The sequence below is a fragment of the Mesocricetus auratus genome, unplaced genomic scaffold, assembly GCF_017639785.1.
Source record: "Mesocricetus auratus isolate SY011 unplaced genomic scaffold, BCM_Maur_2.0 Super-Scaffold_100007, whole genome shotgun sequence".
In the NCBI taxonomy this organism is placed as follows: Eukaryota; Metazoa; Chordata; class Mammalia; order Rodentia; family Cricetidae; genus Mesocricetus; species Mesocricetus auratus.
Genome location: NW_024429191.1, coordinates 46,803,072 through 46,820,431, shown reverse-complemented (window position 1 = coordinate 46,820,431; position 17,360 = coordinate 46,803,072). Strand labels below are relative to the sequence as shown.

General features: G+C 46.6%; 2 protein-coding genes across 3 annotated transcripts in view; both read left to right on the top strand.

Moving 5' to 3' along the window:
• The window catches only part of Usp43 (ubiquitin specific peptidase 43), a 60,593-nt gene extending 45,426 nt beyond the window's left edge, over window positions 1-15,167 (top strand). For both annotated transcript variants that reach the window (XM_040748910.1, XM_040748909.1), the window contains exons 14-15: window positions 1,548-1,712; window positions 13,236-15,167. In XM_040748910.1, coding sequence (XP_040604844.1) covers window positions 1,548-1,712; window positions 13,236-14,314 — 1,244 coding nt within the window. In that variant the 3' untranslated portion in view covers window positions 14,315-15,167. The remainder of the gene's footprint in view (window positions 1-1,547; window positions 1,713-13,235) is intronic.
• Window positions 15,168-16,344: 1,177 nt separating this feature from the next.
• LOC121141201 (60S ribosomal protein L11-like) lies at window positions 16,345-17,013 on the top strand. The gene has a single exon (XM_040748043.1). The coding sequence runs from the start codon at window positions 16,345-16,347 to the stop codon at window positions 17,011-17,013; it is 669 nt and encodes a 222-aa protein (XP_040603977.1).
• Window positions 17,014-17,360: the final 347 nt, after the last annotated feature.

Here is a 17,360-nt window from a genome sequence, read left to right as displayed (position 1 = left end):
GAGTGATGGGTCAGGGAACCCAGTGGCTTCCTCTGGAGGAGAGTGATGGATCAGGGCACCCAGTGGCTTCCTCTGGAGGAGAGTGATGGGTCAGGGAACCCAGTGGCTTCCTCTGGAGGAGAGTGATGGGTCAGGGAACCCAGTGGCTTCCTCTGGAGGAGAGTGATGGATCAGGGCACCCAGTGGCTTCCTCTGGAGGAGAGTGATGGATCAGGGAACCCGGTGGCTTCCTCTGGAGGAGAATGATGGATCAGGGAACCCAGTGGCTTCCTCTGGAGGAGAATGATGGGTCAGGGAACCCAGTGGCTTCCTCTGGAGGAGAGTGATGGGTCAGGGCACCCAGTGGCTTCCTCTGGAGGAGAATGATGGATCAGGGCACTCAGTGGCTTCCTCTGGCCTCTGTGAGTTTATAGACACTCACACCTGCATGTACTTTTGTGTGTATACCACATGCACCCGCCACATTTACATGCATATGTTTTCATACTTTCCCTCCACCCTTCCCTTCTTCCCTTCCTCTTTTCTCTCCTTTGTTTCTTCCTTCCCTTTCTACACACACTCACACACACTCACACACACACACACACACACAATATACACACTAACCACACTTTTTCCTAATCATTATTGGAAAATAGTCAAAGAAAATCAATAGTCCTCCAGGATTGAATCAACTAATGCAAACCTGCTTTCCATTTATAGAAGGCAGACATTGAAAGGAGAATAAAACACTTCAATCCAGCCACATGCCTATAATCTCATCACAGGGGAAGCTGAGACAGGAGGATCATGAGTTTGGGGCCAGCCTGGGCTACACAGTAAGACCCTTAAGTAATATGCAGTTTAATAGTAATAAACCTACTAGAGGAGTCCAGAGGGAAGGCATCCCTAATGCCCCTTATGAAGATTTGGCTCCCTTGAACTTGGGGAGTACTCATTGTTTGTGGTCCTATAGGATCTGGTGCCATGGGTCCTGGGTATACATGATATCACTCTGACAATGGAAGCTAGAGTTGGCAGCAAATAATTTCACAGAAAACATTTGAATGCACCAAGGAGCCATCTTTTCTGTGCTCACTAAACACCATTGTTCCAAGGATGCCTCACTGCAGGCTTCTAAACATCATAGTTCCAAGGATGGCCCATTGTAGGTCTCACCTACACACCATGGTTCTGAGGATGTCCTATCGCAGGCTTCTTTGGCCATTCACTTTTTTTTTTCTTTTTCTTTTTTGACTTTTCAAGATTTCTCTGTGTAGCCCTGGCTGTCCTGGAACTCACTTTGTAGATGACGCTGACCTCTATCTAACAGAGATCCACCTGCCTCTGCCCTGAGTCCTGGAATTAAAGGCATGTGCCACCACTGCCTAGCTACTTTTGTTTCTCTAGTTCTCCTCTCGTTCTGTTAGTCCAGGGCAGAGGGATAGGGGTCATCTTGAGAATCTTAGGGCCGGCCTGGAACCTGGTAGTGGAAGAACTCTCTGCCCTACCTGCAGGCATCCTTGAGGATGCGCCAGGTCCAGCTCTCTCCTTTGCTTCTTCTGCAGGCTCCACCAGCTCCTCCTTGTCTGACCATTGGCTCATGAGGCTTGGGAGCCGCAATGATAGCACTAGGGGGAGCCTACTGTCCTGGAGCTCCGCCCCCTGCCCCTCCGTGGCCCGGGTACCTGACTCTCCTGTCTTCACCAATGGTGTCTGCCACCAGGACAAGGGTATGTGGTTACCTTGACTATATTTTCTTTTCCTGCCTTCTTCATTGTGAATGTGTTGGTGCTTCATAGCCACGGACAGAAAGAGCCTGTCCTAACAAGAGGTGTGTCATCTCTTGGGGTCTTCCTAACACTCACCTGCCTCTCTTTCACCCATCCATGATCCTCCATGCACAGACACAGTGGGCCCTTTTGACCCACAAGCTGTGTCTCAGTAGAGCCAGTCAACCATGGAAGGGAAGTAGAAAACACCTCGTACCTGTGCTAAACATGTGCAGACTTTTCTCTCCTCACCCCCTAGTGCTCACACTGCATCAGGTGTTATAGGCAACTGGGTGGCGACTTAAAGCACACAGGAATCTACAGGGGTATAAAACACACGGGAACTTTTTTTTTTTTTTTTTTGGTTTTTCGAGACAGGGTTTCTCTGTATTGTTTTGAAGGCTGTCCTGGAACTCACTCTGTAGACCAGGCTGGCCTCGAACTCACAGAGATCTGCCTGCCTCTGCTTCCCGAGTGCTGGGATTAAAGGCGTGCACCACCAACACCTGGCCACGGGAGCATTTTCTATGAGGGGTCTGAGCATCCAAGGAGCTGGTCTCCCACAGTCTCTGAGGAACAATTCTACGTCCCTTTTATGTTCCTACAGAGCTTACCACGCCCCCGGGGAAGACAGGGAACTAAGGCGGTGGCAGCAGCTTGGTTTAAAGCAGGGACAGAGAGCAGAGGCAAACGGTCAGGGGAAGGAGATAGCAGACACTGGGGAGAGAGGATGGTACCTCAGGGGAAGTGACACTGAGGAGAGACCTCAGCAGGGACAGAGGACTCATGCTGTGCAAAAGGCTGGGAAAGAGTTCATAGCAGGTGCTACGAAAGATGAGCATGGCATGACGTGAGGAGCAGAGTGAGCATGAGGAGCAGAGTGAGCGCGGAGGTAGGTGACGGGAAGCGGGTGGGATAGCTTATGATATGCTATTTGGACTTTACCTCAAGTGCCATGGATAGTGAGGGAGGATATGGAGGAGGGCAGTAGTCAGCGTGGTTTATATGTTAAAGTTTTGTAACCTTTATTTTTATTTTATGTGTACGGGTGTTTCACCTGCATGTTTGTCTATGCATCACATATGTACAGTGCCCTCAGACTAGAAGAGGGTGTCATACCTCCCTGGGACTAAAGTTACAAACAGTTCTGAGTCACCTACGTAGATACCACCTAGGCCCTGGAGAAGAGCAACCACCGCTCTTAACCACTGAGCCATCTCTCCAGCCCCTGGTTTATATTTAAAGTCTACCCTATCTACTGCATGAAGAATCCATCCTCAGAGGTGGGCACATGTGTCAGGTGGAAGGCCCATTAGGAGACTGTGGTTGTAAGGTTTGGATAGATGTGATGAGGATGAGATGGTCAGATTGTGGATAGAACTAACAGAATCTGCTAATGTTAGATGCAGCATGTGAAAGAAGAAAAATGGTCCAAGATGCCTCTGTCTTTGTTTAAGGTATAACTAATAAGGGGGATCATTGTAGAGTTTGTAGGATGGGAAAGCATTGGGTAGGAGCAGGGTCAGTCTTGAAAGGAGTCACATAATTTAGGAGAGATTGTTTTGGGACTCCTGCAAGGCAGTTGTAGCAGCACGAGGGTTGCTGGGACTAGAGATGGAGACTGGAGAGCCATCAGCACACAGATGGAGGTGAAAGCCACAGGCTGGCTGCGATCTTCATGAGATCATGAAGATAGGAAAGAGTAGAGACTGAAGACCAAGCCTGGCAGCTGTAATGCGTAGGGCCTGAGTGAAGGAGGAGATGGAACTGAGACAGAGCAGCCAGGGTCAGGGAGAGCAAGTCAGGCAAGGCTCATTCCCAGGCACTGGAAAGCATCTTTCAGAAGGAAAGGGCCAGCTGGGTTCAGGACTGAGGGAGGCTGAGCACCAGTTAGGGTGGAGGACCACCGGCGACACCCTGGGGGCCTCTGTTGTGGGTGGGAGGAAATGGGAAGCCCAGCTGAGGTTCAGGAAGTGATGGCATGTGCTGAAGTCATCTTGCAGTGTGGTGAAAAGCCAGTAACTACACAGGAAGCACGGCTTAGGGCAGTTTCTGATTTCCTTTGTTGAAGGAGAGCTAACAGAGCATGCTTACATTCAAGTGACCTCTCTAATGGAGAAGCAGCAGGAAAGCAGGGGACAGGATGCTATAGAAACATCCTAAAACAAGAATTCAGTGTGCAGTGTGTGTATCTGTGTGGGCGTGTCTCCTTCCGGAAAGAAAAGTGGTCAACTATTTAAATTTTCAGTTGGGTGTGGTGGCTCACACCTTCAATTCTAGTGCTTTGGAGACAGAGGCAAGTGGATCTCTGTGAGTTCAAGACCAACCTGGTCTGCATAGTTGGTTTCAGGACACCCAGGACTACATAGAGAGAAACGCTGCCTACAAAACAAACAAACAAGCAAATGTTCATGTTTCCTTTAGTTCGTAATTTAGTCTTTCATATAAAATCTTAATAGAAATGTTTTATAAACACAAATTTCACAGGTATAGAAACATTAAGCTAACATTTGTGGTTGTATCATCAAGATGTATACTTGTGATGCTCTTTATCATATATAAGCACACACATAGTACATATTACATACATAGTACATATTACATAAAACATGCAGATATTTTTTACTGTTCTCATGTACCGCTAATAAATATGTACACTAATCACACATGTACATCTGATAAGTTATCATAAAGTGAATGTATCCATTGCTAGATTAAGCAGTAGAGAGTTCTGGGGGGCTGGAGAGATGTCTCAGAGGTTAAGAGCACTGACTGCTCTTCCAGAGGTCCTGAGTTCAATTCCCAGCAACCACATGGTGGCTCACAACCATCTGGTGCTCTCTTCTGGCATGTAAGCAGAACACTGTATATGTAATAAATAAATAAGTCTTTAAAAAAAAAAGCAATAGAGAGTTCTGTGTTGGAGGTGTGGCTCAGTGGCAGAGGACTGGCCTATCATGCACAAGGCCCTGGGTTCGATCCCCAACACCAAGGAAGAAAGGAAGGCAGGTAGGCAGCAGAAAGGTGACTGGTTCTTTAATCCTACTTCCTCATACCTGTCTCACTCATTTCTTCCCACTCTCACAGGATCTATGCCAGGCTAGTTTTACTATGTTAAGCAAAAGATGGACAGGGGCCAACTGTGACATACCTGTTGGACTTTATTCCAGGCACAGTGAGCAGCTATTGGAGAGTTTAGAGCAGGGCTATTGTCAGTCTGGTTTATATTTAAAATATATGTTTACAAAGATGAATTTCATATGGCATGCACACTTTTTATCTGGCTTGCTTTGTTTATCCTTGTTCTTTCTTGTGAGGTGCATCTGGTATACATAGCAGTGGGTTGTTCTTTCATTTATTTTACTTGCCAATAAGATCAACTCAGAGATTCAGAGTTCTCTGTACAGAAGTTAGTTTGTGTACATGAGAGAAAGAGACTATAAGCAAAGACAGAGATTAGGAGTATGCAGGATGAGGCAGAGGGATCAACTTCTGCCTTCTATACGTTCACAACGGAGTAGACCTCGCTGCAGAGCCTAGCACAGAAGTCAGCCCGGAGAAATCTGGCCTGCTTGTTGAAGGAAGTGTCTTGAATTACTACAAATTTTTCAATTCCTGAGATACTGTTGGACTCTTTGTAAACCCAGGCAATTTCTTTGTGGAGCCCACATGGTGGGTTATCTCTGGATGGCGTCTGCTCCTGGGCAGATGGTACTGTCTCCCTCACAGTGTTTCCCACATTGTAAGCACAGGTCACATTTTATTCTAGTATGTTATCTCCAGTTTGGAGTTATTATCAATGCTATCTGGTCAGCGTGCTTAATCTAGAAATCCCAAATGCTTCAAAATATAAAATTTCTTACCAATATGATGCCACCACCAGTAGAAAATTTTACACCATGAAATCTTGTGCACAAATTATTAGGAATAATACGTAAAATCACCTTTACTCTTGTGCATAAGTTATACATGATGCATAAAAGAGTTTTGTGTTTAGACATGGGTTCTATCTCTATAAAACCACATTATTCTACCTATTCCAACATCTTAAGAGATTTGAAACCTTCCACACTTCTGGTCCCAGCTGCTCTGGATAGGGGATGCCAACCCATGCTGCTATGAGATTTGAATTCATGTCTCCTGCTGTACTTATATATGCCTATGTTTCCGTTGAATCCATACCTAGGGATGGAATTGCTAGGCCTTGGTATATGTGCTCACTCACCAGTTGCTTCTTTCCATGTACTTTAGTTATTGTTGTATCTGAAAACCTAGAGCAATTGCTGGCACATCCCAGAGTTCCAGTAGATATTGGCGAGTAGACCAGTGTGATGATAAAGTCTTCAAGCTGCCTTCTGGCTTGTAGTTCATGAGTCATAGCTCGTTAGTTTACTCTCCATCGTGGCATTTCACGTTTGGGGCTTCCCTCATTTCACCATCAAATGGAATGCTGCAGGAGTGTATATGTGTTGTGAACTTGTCCAAGTCCTTAGAGTTCATTCCCATGTGATTGAACTGAATGCAATGGGTTCGGTCTTGCTTTCACCTGGTAGGTATTTCTTTTCCTCTTACATTGTCCCACCTGTACATTTGGGAGAGTGACTGTAAATAAGAGAGAGGCTCTTCCAGCCCTCTCGTTCCTGTCAGTAATGCCTGTGAGAAGTCACTGATTCATCCCAGCTCTGTCAAAAGGTACAACCCCGTGGTCATCTCTCTCCCAGGGGGAAATGTTTTGGACACCCTTCCATGAGGAGGTGACTCCAAAGAATGACCCAGCTTTTCAATGGGGTCTTCAAAGAAGTGTCAGGCATGGCCTTGGATTTGCTGCAGAGACAGAGAGCACCAGTGCAGGAGAGACAGCTGTCCTCTAGGCTCTACCAACTGTCCTCTGAGGCATGTGGCTGCCAACAACTTCACATTTAGATTTCTTCTGCTTGGATGTGGGAAGAGCCTTGCTCTCTCTCTTTTTTTTTTTTTTTTTTTTTGGTTTTTTGAGACAGGGTTTCTCTGTAGCTTTGGAGGCTGTCCTGGAACTCACTTCGTAGTCCAGGCTGGTCTCGAACTCACAGAGATCCGCCTGCCTCTGCCTCCCGAGTGCTGGGATTAAAGGCATGTGCCACCAACGCCCGGCGAGCCTTGCTCTCTTAGGGAGCCTTCCCTCTCGTAGTTTGGACAAAATAGAGATGGAGTTTTGAATCCTGACCTGGAAGCTCTGAGATGGTTGCAAAATCTAGTCTTATCGTCAAATCTGAGCAGGAGCAAAATCTAGCAGAGAGGTTTCCACAAGTAATTCAGTCCTCTCTTACATAAGAGAGACTTTTTTTTTTTAATCTCTCAAAATTAATAGGGGTGAATCCTAACAGGGGCAAGGATGCCATTTGCCCTTCAGTGTCCAGGAATGGTCCTGTTTGGTAAACAATCATGGAATGTACAGAAGTATAAAACACACAGGAGGGTGTGTCAGTTACATACAAGTACTACATTTCTATAAGAGATTTGAGCATCCAAGGAACCTAGCATCTGCAGGAGCCTATCTCCCATGGGCTCTGAGGAACAACTCCATCCTTTTCCTGTTCCCACAGAGCTTTCATGTCAGCAGCCCTCAGCAGAGAAGTCCAGATTGTCCAGGAATGTCATTCTTCCAGGAGCTCTGGCTGTGCGGGTTGGGATGGAACTCTGAAAGGAGTGAGTGGGTCAGTGTGCTGGCTCGTTTTATGTCTACTTGACACAAGCTAGAGTCATCAGAAAAGAGGGCACCTCAAATGAGAAAATGCCTCCAGAAGATCAGGCTGAAAGCAGACAAGCCCGTAGGGCATTTTCTTAGTTAGTGATTGATGGAGGGGGGCCCACCTCATTGTGAATAGGAGCATCCCTAGGCAGATGGTCCTGGGTTCTGTAAGAAAACAGACTGAACAAGACACGAGGAGCAAGTCAGTAAGCAGCACCCTCCAAGGCCTCTGCATCAGCTCCTGCCTCCAGGCTCCTGCCCTAGTTGAGTTCCTGTCCTGACTTCCTTCAATGATGGCTTATGGCTGCAGAAGTGTAAGCAAATAAACCATTTCTCCCCGACTTGCTTTGGTCATGGTGTTTTATCATAGCATTATTAACCCTGACTAAGAGTTTTGTGGGATTTATAACTAATAGAATTGGGGCAGATATGAGAAGCAGGTGCTGGTCAGCTGAAAGAATATAAAAACACTTTAAATTTATAATTACTGGAAGATGTGACTATGAAAAAAATCCCAAGAAGTTCTTCCCAGAGACCCTTGTAAATAAAGGACCCTGGGGTTTAGGTGTCCCCAGCTTGTCAGGACAGGTCCTCCTGCTGATAAATGTCCTGTGGCTTTTCTTGGGCATCAGAGGTTTTAGTATGTCTTCTTCCTTTCCGGTTCAGCTTACATTCCTTTTTGATGGTGTCTGGGACTTTCAAATATTTAAGACTGTATGGTCACCTTTTTATTCTTTGTTTCTAATTTGATGATGTATGGCTCAAGAATGAGCTTTTCAAAAGTTACCTTCTTTTGTCCATGTTGTCCTCTGAAGTCTATTTTGTTATTTCATACCTGTGTACACATAGATTAGATGTAGTCCTTTTGAGGACTTGAACCATGCATATCATATATGGTATTGATTGCTTTATTCAGTGCCCCGCCCCGTGTCTTTAAATGCATCTCTTTTTGCTATTGTTGTTTTTGTTTTTTGAAAGTATTGTAGTCCAGGTTGGCCTTGAACTCACTACTCAGCCAAAGATAACCCTGAATGTCTGATCCTCCTGCCACCATCTCCCAAGTGCTCAGTTTACCAGTGTGAGCCACTCAGCCTGGCTTTAAACTCACCTCTGACTGTGAAGGAGATCCACTGAGGTCTTCTGCCAAGCTGGGCTTTGGCTATGTGCTCTATAAACATTTATACTTGTTGCCTTATGTTATAAGCTGTTTGTTAATAGTTGTCTAATAGTTCATGACCATTGAATCTTTTTTATATACAAATTGTGGTTTTTATCATTATAATTGTCCTTTATTGCTCTCTGGTTTTAACCTTAGACTCCGCATTGGTAATTTTGTCTCTCTTTCTACACGTGCCTAGTATTTGCTTCTGCCCTTTTCTTTTTGCTTTCTCTTTTAGTACATTTTAGGTGGTTTCTGGTAAATAGCTGTTTCAAAAGGATTTGTTTATTTTAATTATGTATATTAGCATTTTGTGTGTGTGTGTGTGTGTGTGTGTGTGTGTGTGTGTGTGTGTGTGTGTGTGTGTGTGTGTGTGAGCGCGCATTACATGACCCAGGGACTGGATGATGCTTAGCTGCCGTGTGGCTGCTGGGGATCAAACCCTGGTCCTCTGCAAGAGCAGGATTAATTACTGAGCTTTTGGCTCTAGACCCCTTCCCCTTTTTAAGGTAAAAAATATAGGGCAACTGTTACTTTGTTTTCACTGCTGTGCTGGGAGGTAAAATCCAGGACCTGGTGCGTGCTAGGACACACTGTGCTACTGAGCCCAATGCATGGCCCTGTTCCCGTTTTTATTAGAAGAATGCAATCCACTGGGAGGGAGGGAGCCAAGTGCAGTGTTGTGATAACAATGTTTCTTGTTGGTTTTCTTCCTTTCCCGTTCCCTCATGTTGGTTGACTTGGGTGCTGTTTGTTTCCTTTTCTAATTAATTTGCAAATTCTGCTTTTCTTCCGACCTTATTACTGTCTACTTTCTCACTGTTTGCAATCAATCACATTTCCCTGCTATTAGAAGGCTATAAGAAACCAGCTGTTTCCTGCCAGGCGTTCCGTTTCATCCTTGCCTTCTCTCTTTACTTCAATTACCAGAGTTGTGCTTCTGCGGTTCCCCTCCCCACTTGACATTCCTTCCACAGTGAGAGCTTTCCTCCAGATGCACTCCTCCTTGACTTGAGACAGATACTCTCCAAGTACTGTTAGACTTCCTGTCCCATGCACCCCGACTTGAGATGACCTTCCGACACCGCCTGGCAATCCCTGTGGAGGATGGACAGTTCATGGAATGCAGGGGCTGAGATACACTGTGCTTTTGTGTCTGTCTTCTCTGCCCTGAGATCTCTGCTCTGTCAGTGTTTGTCAGAGCCCTTCAGGCACACCAGCTCTAAATCCTTGCTCAGCCAGAAATATTTCTTTTGCCCCAGTGGGTGGCAGCCTGGCCGGCCTGGGGCTGTGCGCCTTTGTGGCTGCATCCTTTTGCTTGTAGCATCTGTAGCTGATTTCCCACGCTCTCCTTGACCCTGGGTAGCAGGTGAGAAACCCAGGCGGTTCTTTTTCACGTGAGTGTTTATTACTCTTCCTGGCTGGAGATTTTTAAGATTCTCTGTTTGACCTTGAAGTTCAGAAATTCTAGCACACGCTTGGATGTTCAGCCCCACCCAGTGTCAGGTGCCTTTCCTTCCACACACTCAAGCCTTTCATTGGGACGTTGTTTTGTATTTCCCTTGATTTATTGTGTTTCTTGCCTTCAGATTCCCCTAGTTGTTTGTTGTGGCTCCTGGCTCTATCTCCTCACTCCCCTACTTTTCCCCCTTGTGGTTTGTGCCTCTGCCATTTTGCTCTGTGTGTAGAAGTGTCCAATCTTTAAACTTCTTGACATTTTCACCTACAAATGTGCTGGGGTCATATTCGTATCTATCCTGGGACCGGTGCAGACTGCAAGTTAGGCACACCTGCTGGGATGAGCGCTAATTCCTTCCTGCTTGCTTTCTGCTCACTTGCATGACTCTCAGGAGTGACCCTACGAGCTCCATCCGTTGGCCTTTCACTCCTTCTGATCACACTTTCCAGCCCCTCCAGGTCATTGCTTGCTCTGCTACGATTCACTAGGAGCTGCTCTCCTGGTTTTGGTTTTGTTCTGTTTGTTGTTGTTTTTCATACTCTGTTGCTGGGCCCTCTTCGTTTTTTTTTTTTTTTTTTTTTTTTTTGTTGTTGTTTTTTGTTTTTTTCTACTTTGGAGCAGGCTCTCACTGTGGAGCCCAGGTTGGCTAGGAGTTTATAATCTCTCAGCTTCCTGAGTGATGGGGTCATAGGTCTGAGTCACCACACCCAGTTGGACGTGTTGTTACCTTTTCTGTTTCTGCTCACAAGGCTCTGCGCTTCCTTCTCCAGATTGGAGTGATTCTTGGGGTGAGAGAAGGGAAGGAAGATGAGTAGCTGGGCGTATCTGTATACCGTGGGCTGGAGGGGTGGCTCTGTAGGCTGGAGGCATGACTATGTGGGCTGGAGGCGTGTTCCTTTGGGCTAAAAGGTGATGCTGTGGGCTGAGGGGGTGGCTCCATGGTTAAGAGCATTTGCTCTTCTTGCAGAGGACCTGGGCTCAGTTTCCTGCACTCATGTCCATCTGTAACTCCAGGTTCAGTACCAGGCACACACATGTACATGGTGACAAACACACATACAATAAAAATAATAAATATTTTTAAACATGACTGTAGGTCTTTCATAGTTCTTGGGCTCTCTGGATCCCACTCTTCCTACTAGCTCCCTGCTTTCCAGAAGAGCCATCTTCCAGAGAAAGGACTTGTATACTGGGTAAGGGTGCAATGAGAGGGAGGAGCTTGTATACTGGGTAAGGGGTGGGATGTGGGGGAGGAGTTTGAGTACTGGATAAGGGTGGGACATTTGGTTAGTGAGCCAGTGTCCATGTGGATGCTTGCTGCTTTTTCTTTGCATATGCCATTTATTTCTAGGTTTATCTAAGGTTCTCCATCCCTGCCCCCCTCAGGTCCTGTTATGGGGCAATAAATAGATGAAAGGACATAAAGGGTGCTTTTTCTCCAAAAAGGGGCAAGCTGAAGGGGTCCTTTGGGCGTCTGCAGTGTAGTTGCTGTCAGCCCTGGCCCAGGGCCCTTTCACACCAGGAAGAAGAAAGAAGTGGTTATTTACAGCAGTAAGCAGGTCTTCTCACCACCTGCTAGGGCTTCAGGCCATTCCACCTGGTGAAGGTTGAAAGGCCACAGCTTTGTCCTCCTGATGCAAAACTTTCCTGTCTGCGCTTCTTGGGGCTGTGGATGAGGAACAAGAAAGCTTCACGAACACCTTTGCCTCCAGAACAGTGTTTCATCTTTCCCCAGGGTTAGGGAATTGAATGGTGGAGCCACAAGGTCAATGCAAACTGAAATAACAAAGTATTTTTGGGTAAAACTGGGTCTATTCCTGGCCAATCTAAAGAAATTCTCTAAAGGAAAATATCAAAAATGACATGTGAAAACCCTAGCAGCTGAGATCCCCGTGGAATGTCTGATACCTGTGTGTTTCCTCCCTCTCCAGCTGTGGACCTGCTCTCTCAGCTGCCAGGCAGAGGTGTACTTATGCACTTAGATTCTTACTCCAGCATTCTCTGTGACCTTTGCACTCCCTGTCCTTACACCTGTGTGTCTGAGAATCTCAGGGCCTCCCGGCATGGGTGTTTTGTGGCAAAAGTTCTTCATTACCTTCAGAGTTGGTCTCTGTTATAGCTCTCTGGAACTGCTGTAACAGAATAGGCTGGGGCCAGAATTTACTCCTCCCGACTCTGCGGGATGGGATCAGGGGCCAGTTAGGGTGAGTTATGGGAGTGTTCTTCTATGATTCGGAGTCCGAGAGAGCTCTGGCCTTCTTAACTCTTCTGATAAGGACATTGTTCTAAAGTCTTACTTTTTGTGCTATGACCTTGGGGTTACAGTCCCACTTATGATCTGGGAGGGATGTGAGCCTTCGACCCATAATAACACACACAATCCATGCACATTGTCAGCAGCCAATTGTGGGTACCAGTGCCATGCTTCTGTAATTGACTGAGCCCATCCGAGTGTAACAGGGGCAGTCATGTGGTCTGTACATGTTAGACATCAAGCAGTTCTGGTAATACAGTGATGGTCACACAGTACAGTGATGCTAACACTTTTTTTTTAAGTTTTTGAGACAGGGTTTTTTTCTATGTAGCTCTGGCTGTCCTGGAACTAGCTCTGTAGAACAGGCTGGCCTTGATTGACAAAGATCTGTCTGCCTCTGCCTCCCAAGTGCTGGGATTAAAGGCGTGTGCTACCACCACCGCCTGGCGATGGCAATGGCGATACTTAGGAAAGGCATGCAGTGTCAACTCTATATGTTCCCTTTAGAAGGGTTGAGCTGCAGAAAAGAATGCATGTGTGTGTGTCTGTGGAAGGATACATGTGGCTTATGTATAAATATTCTGCTATTTTATAGAAGAGATTTATGCATCCACGAGTTTTGCTGTCTGCTGGGATTCTAGTAGCACTCCTCTGGATATCAAGGAAGGCTGTGCCTTCTTTCCCTGTGGCTTTCCCTGTGGTTTTAGAGGTACACATGGGTTCTGTGGAATAGTAGACAAAACTATTGGTGGCCCTGAGGACAGGGCCTCTGTATGACTGCCTCGTGCTATCGTCACTGTGCCCAACCCAGTACCTGATACACTATTGCTTGATGGCTGGCACATACCCCTATCAAGTGTTCACAGTCTTTGTGTCTCTTTCAGGAGGGCTTGAGTCCAGGCCTTTGGTTCGGGGTGTTGGCGGCCGAAGTATTAGCATGAAGGCACCTCCTGCTTCCCGATCCAGGCATGGGCCCTTCAAGACCATGCCCCTGAGGTGGTCCTTTGGACACAGAGAGAAACGGCCTGGGGCATCTGTTGAGTTGGTGGAATACCTCGAGTCCAGGCGAAGACCCCGGTCCACCAGCCAGTCCATTGTGCCACTGTTGGCACGTGCTGCTGGTGGGGATGAGAAGCCATCTTCGCCGAGGTCGGATGGCACCCTTCCTGCTAAACATGAAGACAGTGTTCGAGCCGTCAGTCAAGAAGCAACCGGGGTGACCCTTTCCTCATGCCACCTCAACCACCATCCCTCCTTGGGATCCTTAGATGATGGTCTGAACACAGCCAGGATACGAACAGGAAATGCAAATCAGGATATCAAGCTCCCCAAAAAGTTTGACCTGCCCCTCACTGTGATGCCCTCAGTGGGGGATGAAAAACCAGCCCACCCTGAGGGCCAGAAGATGACAACCTGGAAGGGAAGTGGTCAGGTGGGAAGCCAGAGTAGCCCACCTTCCCCCTCCACTGGGTTGCTCAGAAACTTTAAGGACAATGGCCCAGGTACCTTACCCAAGATGAAAGCGAGGGCTGCTATGGAGGAAAGGGCCCCTGACAAAGACAAGGGGCAGGGGACATTCACTCTTCTGAAATCTGTGTTTTGGAAGAAAGAGCACAAGAGGGCTGTCAGGGCTGAGAGCTCCCCGACAGCACCCCCAGTCTCCCTGGTGAGTGACAGGCTGAGCCCTGCCACGAATGAGCAGGCTCGAGGCTCATCCCCTGCCCTCAGGATTCGAGAGAGCCCAGCCAGGGGCCTGGGCTACCACACGGAGAGAGACATCCGATCTGCGCCCAGCTCTCTCCACCTCCCCCGCAAAGCCAGCAGGCCTCCTAGAGCCAGTACAGCCGGCACCTCACAAAAGACCATTCCTGGGGAACAGAATTCTTATGGCACCCTGCAAAGGGTGAAATACCACACTCTTTCCTTAGGTCGAAAGAAATCCTTGCCAGAGTCCAGCTTGTGATGGAGCATTTCAGTATAAGCTGGCGTCCCTGGGCTGTGCATTGAGATTCTGCAGGAAGCCTGTGTCCAGAGTGGATTTTCTAGAATCCAGTTGACTTGTGATCGACAAAAAAAAGAGTTTGGTTTCTTTAACTATATGTCCCTATGTGTTCCAATGTGTCAAAATGGTTGGGTTCCCATTGTTGGGTTTTTAATACAACCTGGCCACTAGACGGTGCTGCTGAGCCCAAATTGCCAATATAAGGCTAAAACTGGTATATTTAAGTTCAGGGCATGCTTAGCTCTACTAAAAAGACTGTGGTGTCATGTTAAATACTCTCACCAGCTTGCTTGCTTCTAACTTACATGTCCCGTTCCCTCCTCCCTCCTTCCCTTCCTCCCTTCTTCCTCCTTTACTTCCCATCTTTTCCCCTTTACTTTTTTTTCTTTTTTTAATAAAGGGCTTGTAAGGAAAATCTTCTTTTCCTTTTCGTGCTTATCTTGGATAAGTGTCAAAGATGTCAAGAAACGAAAAGCATAAGAAATAAAGAGTGCATGTAGAGGTGAGAGATGGGAGAGAAGTGATTGATATTTTAGGAGAGGGTTTAATATATGGCAAGATAATTGTATTACAGCTTTTCAAGGTATTTTAAAAAGATAATTATTTTGATACCAGAAATTTTTTTTAAAAAATGTAAGTATGAAATCTGTGCACAGTTTTAATAAAATTGTGCCTGTGAAACCTGTAAATGGCTGCCTGAATTACTGAAGTTTGAGAAGTGACTCTTCATTCCTGCTGCAGTCACAGCTTGTTACTATCTATGAGAAAGTGGTTGCCTGTGTTCTTTCTGAAATTAAAAAAAAAAGCTCTTAAATTATTGGTGTCTCTATCCTTCCTTTTCTCTCCTTCATTTAAAAATATTTTAAATTTGTGTATATTTTTGAAACAGTCTCACTGTCTAGCCCATACTGGTCTTGTTCTCTTGGCCATCCTCCTGCCTCAGCCTTCTAAGGTATACGCCACCCTGTGCCTTTGCCTCACTGTTTCTGAAGGAGAAGTCTCTGGCTTCTTTCTCTGGACGGCTGGGACTCCTCAGCACCGGTGAGTCTGAGGCCGCCTGGCAAAACCTTGTGCTCCCTGTGTTTCCATGTGTTTGCCTGTGCTTCCAGCCCTGTTCTAGGAACACCCCAGCATTTCTTACAAAGACTGCAAAGCCCAGACCCAGGCCCGGGCCCAACACTGGCTCTGTTGCAGCCTCTCAGGTAAGCATTCTCTGGAGTTGCTTCCTTTCTTGTGGGCTATTTCTTCACAACTCCTGCCCACAGGAATGCAGTCTCCCCATACCACAGTGTGGCTTGTTGCATGTCTCTGCAGCTTTTCTTTTTTTCATCAGAAAGAATGGGATCCCTTCTTTTCACAAGTAAGAAAGACAATTTGCTTTTCATCTAAGCCACAGTTGCCAGATAGGACTAATGTGATCAAGAAGCTGGAAGACCCAGCTACCTGACAGCCTCACACTCCCCCATCCCCATCCCCCCCAACCCTGAGGGCTACAAGTTTCCCAGCAGGCTTGTGTGTTTGCATTTTAACAGGGGATCCTGTTTCTTCAAGTCTTAAGTTGCCTCCTATGGGCATTGTGGATGTAGCTAGTCACTTACTCAAGGTGACAGGAGTTCAGGAGTCTTCCTGCTCTGCCTGGTTTAGTCTCTGTTGGCCCTCAGAACAATTTATTTCTACCTCAAGCTCAGTCTACTCTTTGCTCTCTGAAATTGTGCTGTAACTCAGGCCTGCACAGAGTCTCTCACCTAATGATTCAGACTGGATTATGAGAGGGTCCCAGGTGTTAGCAATGTTCTCCCGATGCACCACACATTGGGGCAGCTACTCTAGACTCAAAACAACTTCAGGGTTTACAAAGAGGCTAATGCTTGGACCCTGTATCTTTTAATAAAACTAAGGTCCCTCTCTAATCCCTGTCCTGGGGCTGCTAGATGGAGCTGTTAGGAAAGTTTGTAAGGATGGAATATAGGGCTCTCTTTCCGTTCCCCATCATGTTGCAAGATCAAGGTGAGAAGGAGAATCCCATGCGGGAACTTCACATCCGAAAGCTCTGCCTCAATATCTGTGTTGGGGAGAGCGGATACAGGCTGACCAGGGCAGCCAAGGTGTTGGAGCAGCTCACAGGCCAGACACCTGTGTTTTCCAAAGCCAGGTACACTGTCAGGTCCTTTGGCATCAGGAGAAATGAAAAGATTGCTGTTCACTGCACTGTCTGTGGAGCCAAGGCAGAAGAAATTCTGGAGAAAGGCCTGAAGGTGCGGAAGTATGAATTACGGAAAAGTAACTTCTTAGATACTGGAAACTTTGGCTTTGGGATTCAGGAATACATTGATCTGGGCATCAAATATGACCCAAGCATTGGGATCTACGGCCTGGACTTCTATGTGGTGCTGGGTAGGCCAGGTTTCGGCATCGCAGACAAGAAGCGCAGAACAGGCTGCATTGGGGCCAAACACAGAATCAGCAAAGAGGAGGCCATGGGCTGGTTCCAGCAGAAGTATGATGGAATCATCCTTCCTGGCAAATACATTTTATTCAAAAGGCCAATAAAAATTTTTCTCAGAAATGAAAAAAAAAAAGAATGGAATATAGGAAATGGCAGATTTCATTTTCTACCAAAGTGGAACCATGTTACAGCCTTGACTGTTGTCTATTATTAGGAAGAGACACCAGGACCAAGACACGTTATAAAAGAAAGCCCTTAATTGGGAGCTTGCTTACAGTATCAAAGGGGGAGTCCATGGCCATCATGGCGGGGAGCATGGTGCAGGATCTGTAGCTAAGAGTTCACATTTGATCCACAAATACAAGTCAGAGGGAGAGAGGGAGGGGAAGAGAGAGACGTAAGACTGGGGCTATCCTGGGCTTTTGAAACCTCAAAGCTCACCCTCAGTGACACATCTCCAGCAAGGCCACACCTCCTAATCCTTCTTAAACAGTCCAACTGGGAACTGAGCATTCAAATATATGAGCCTATGGGGCCATTCTCATTCAGACCACTTCAGCT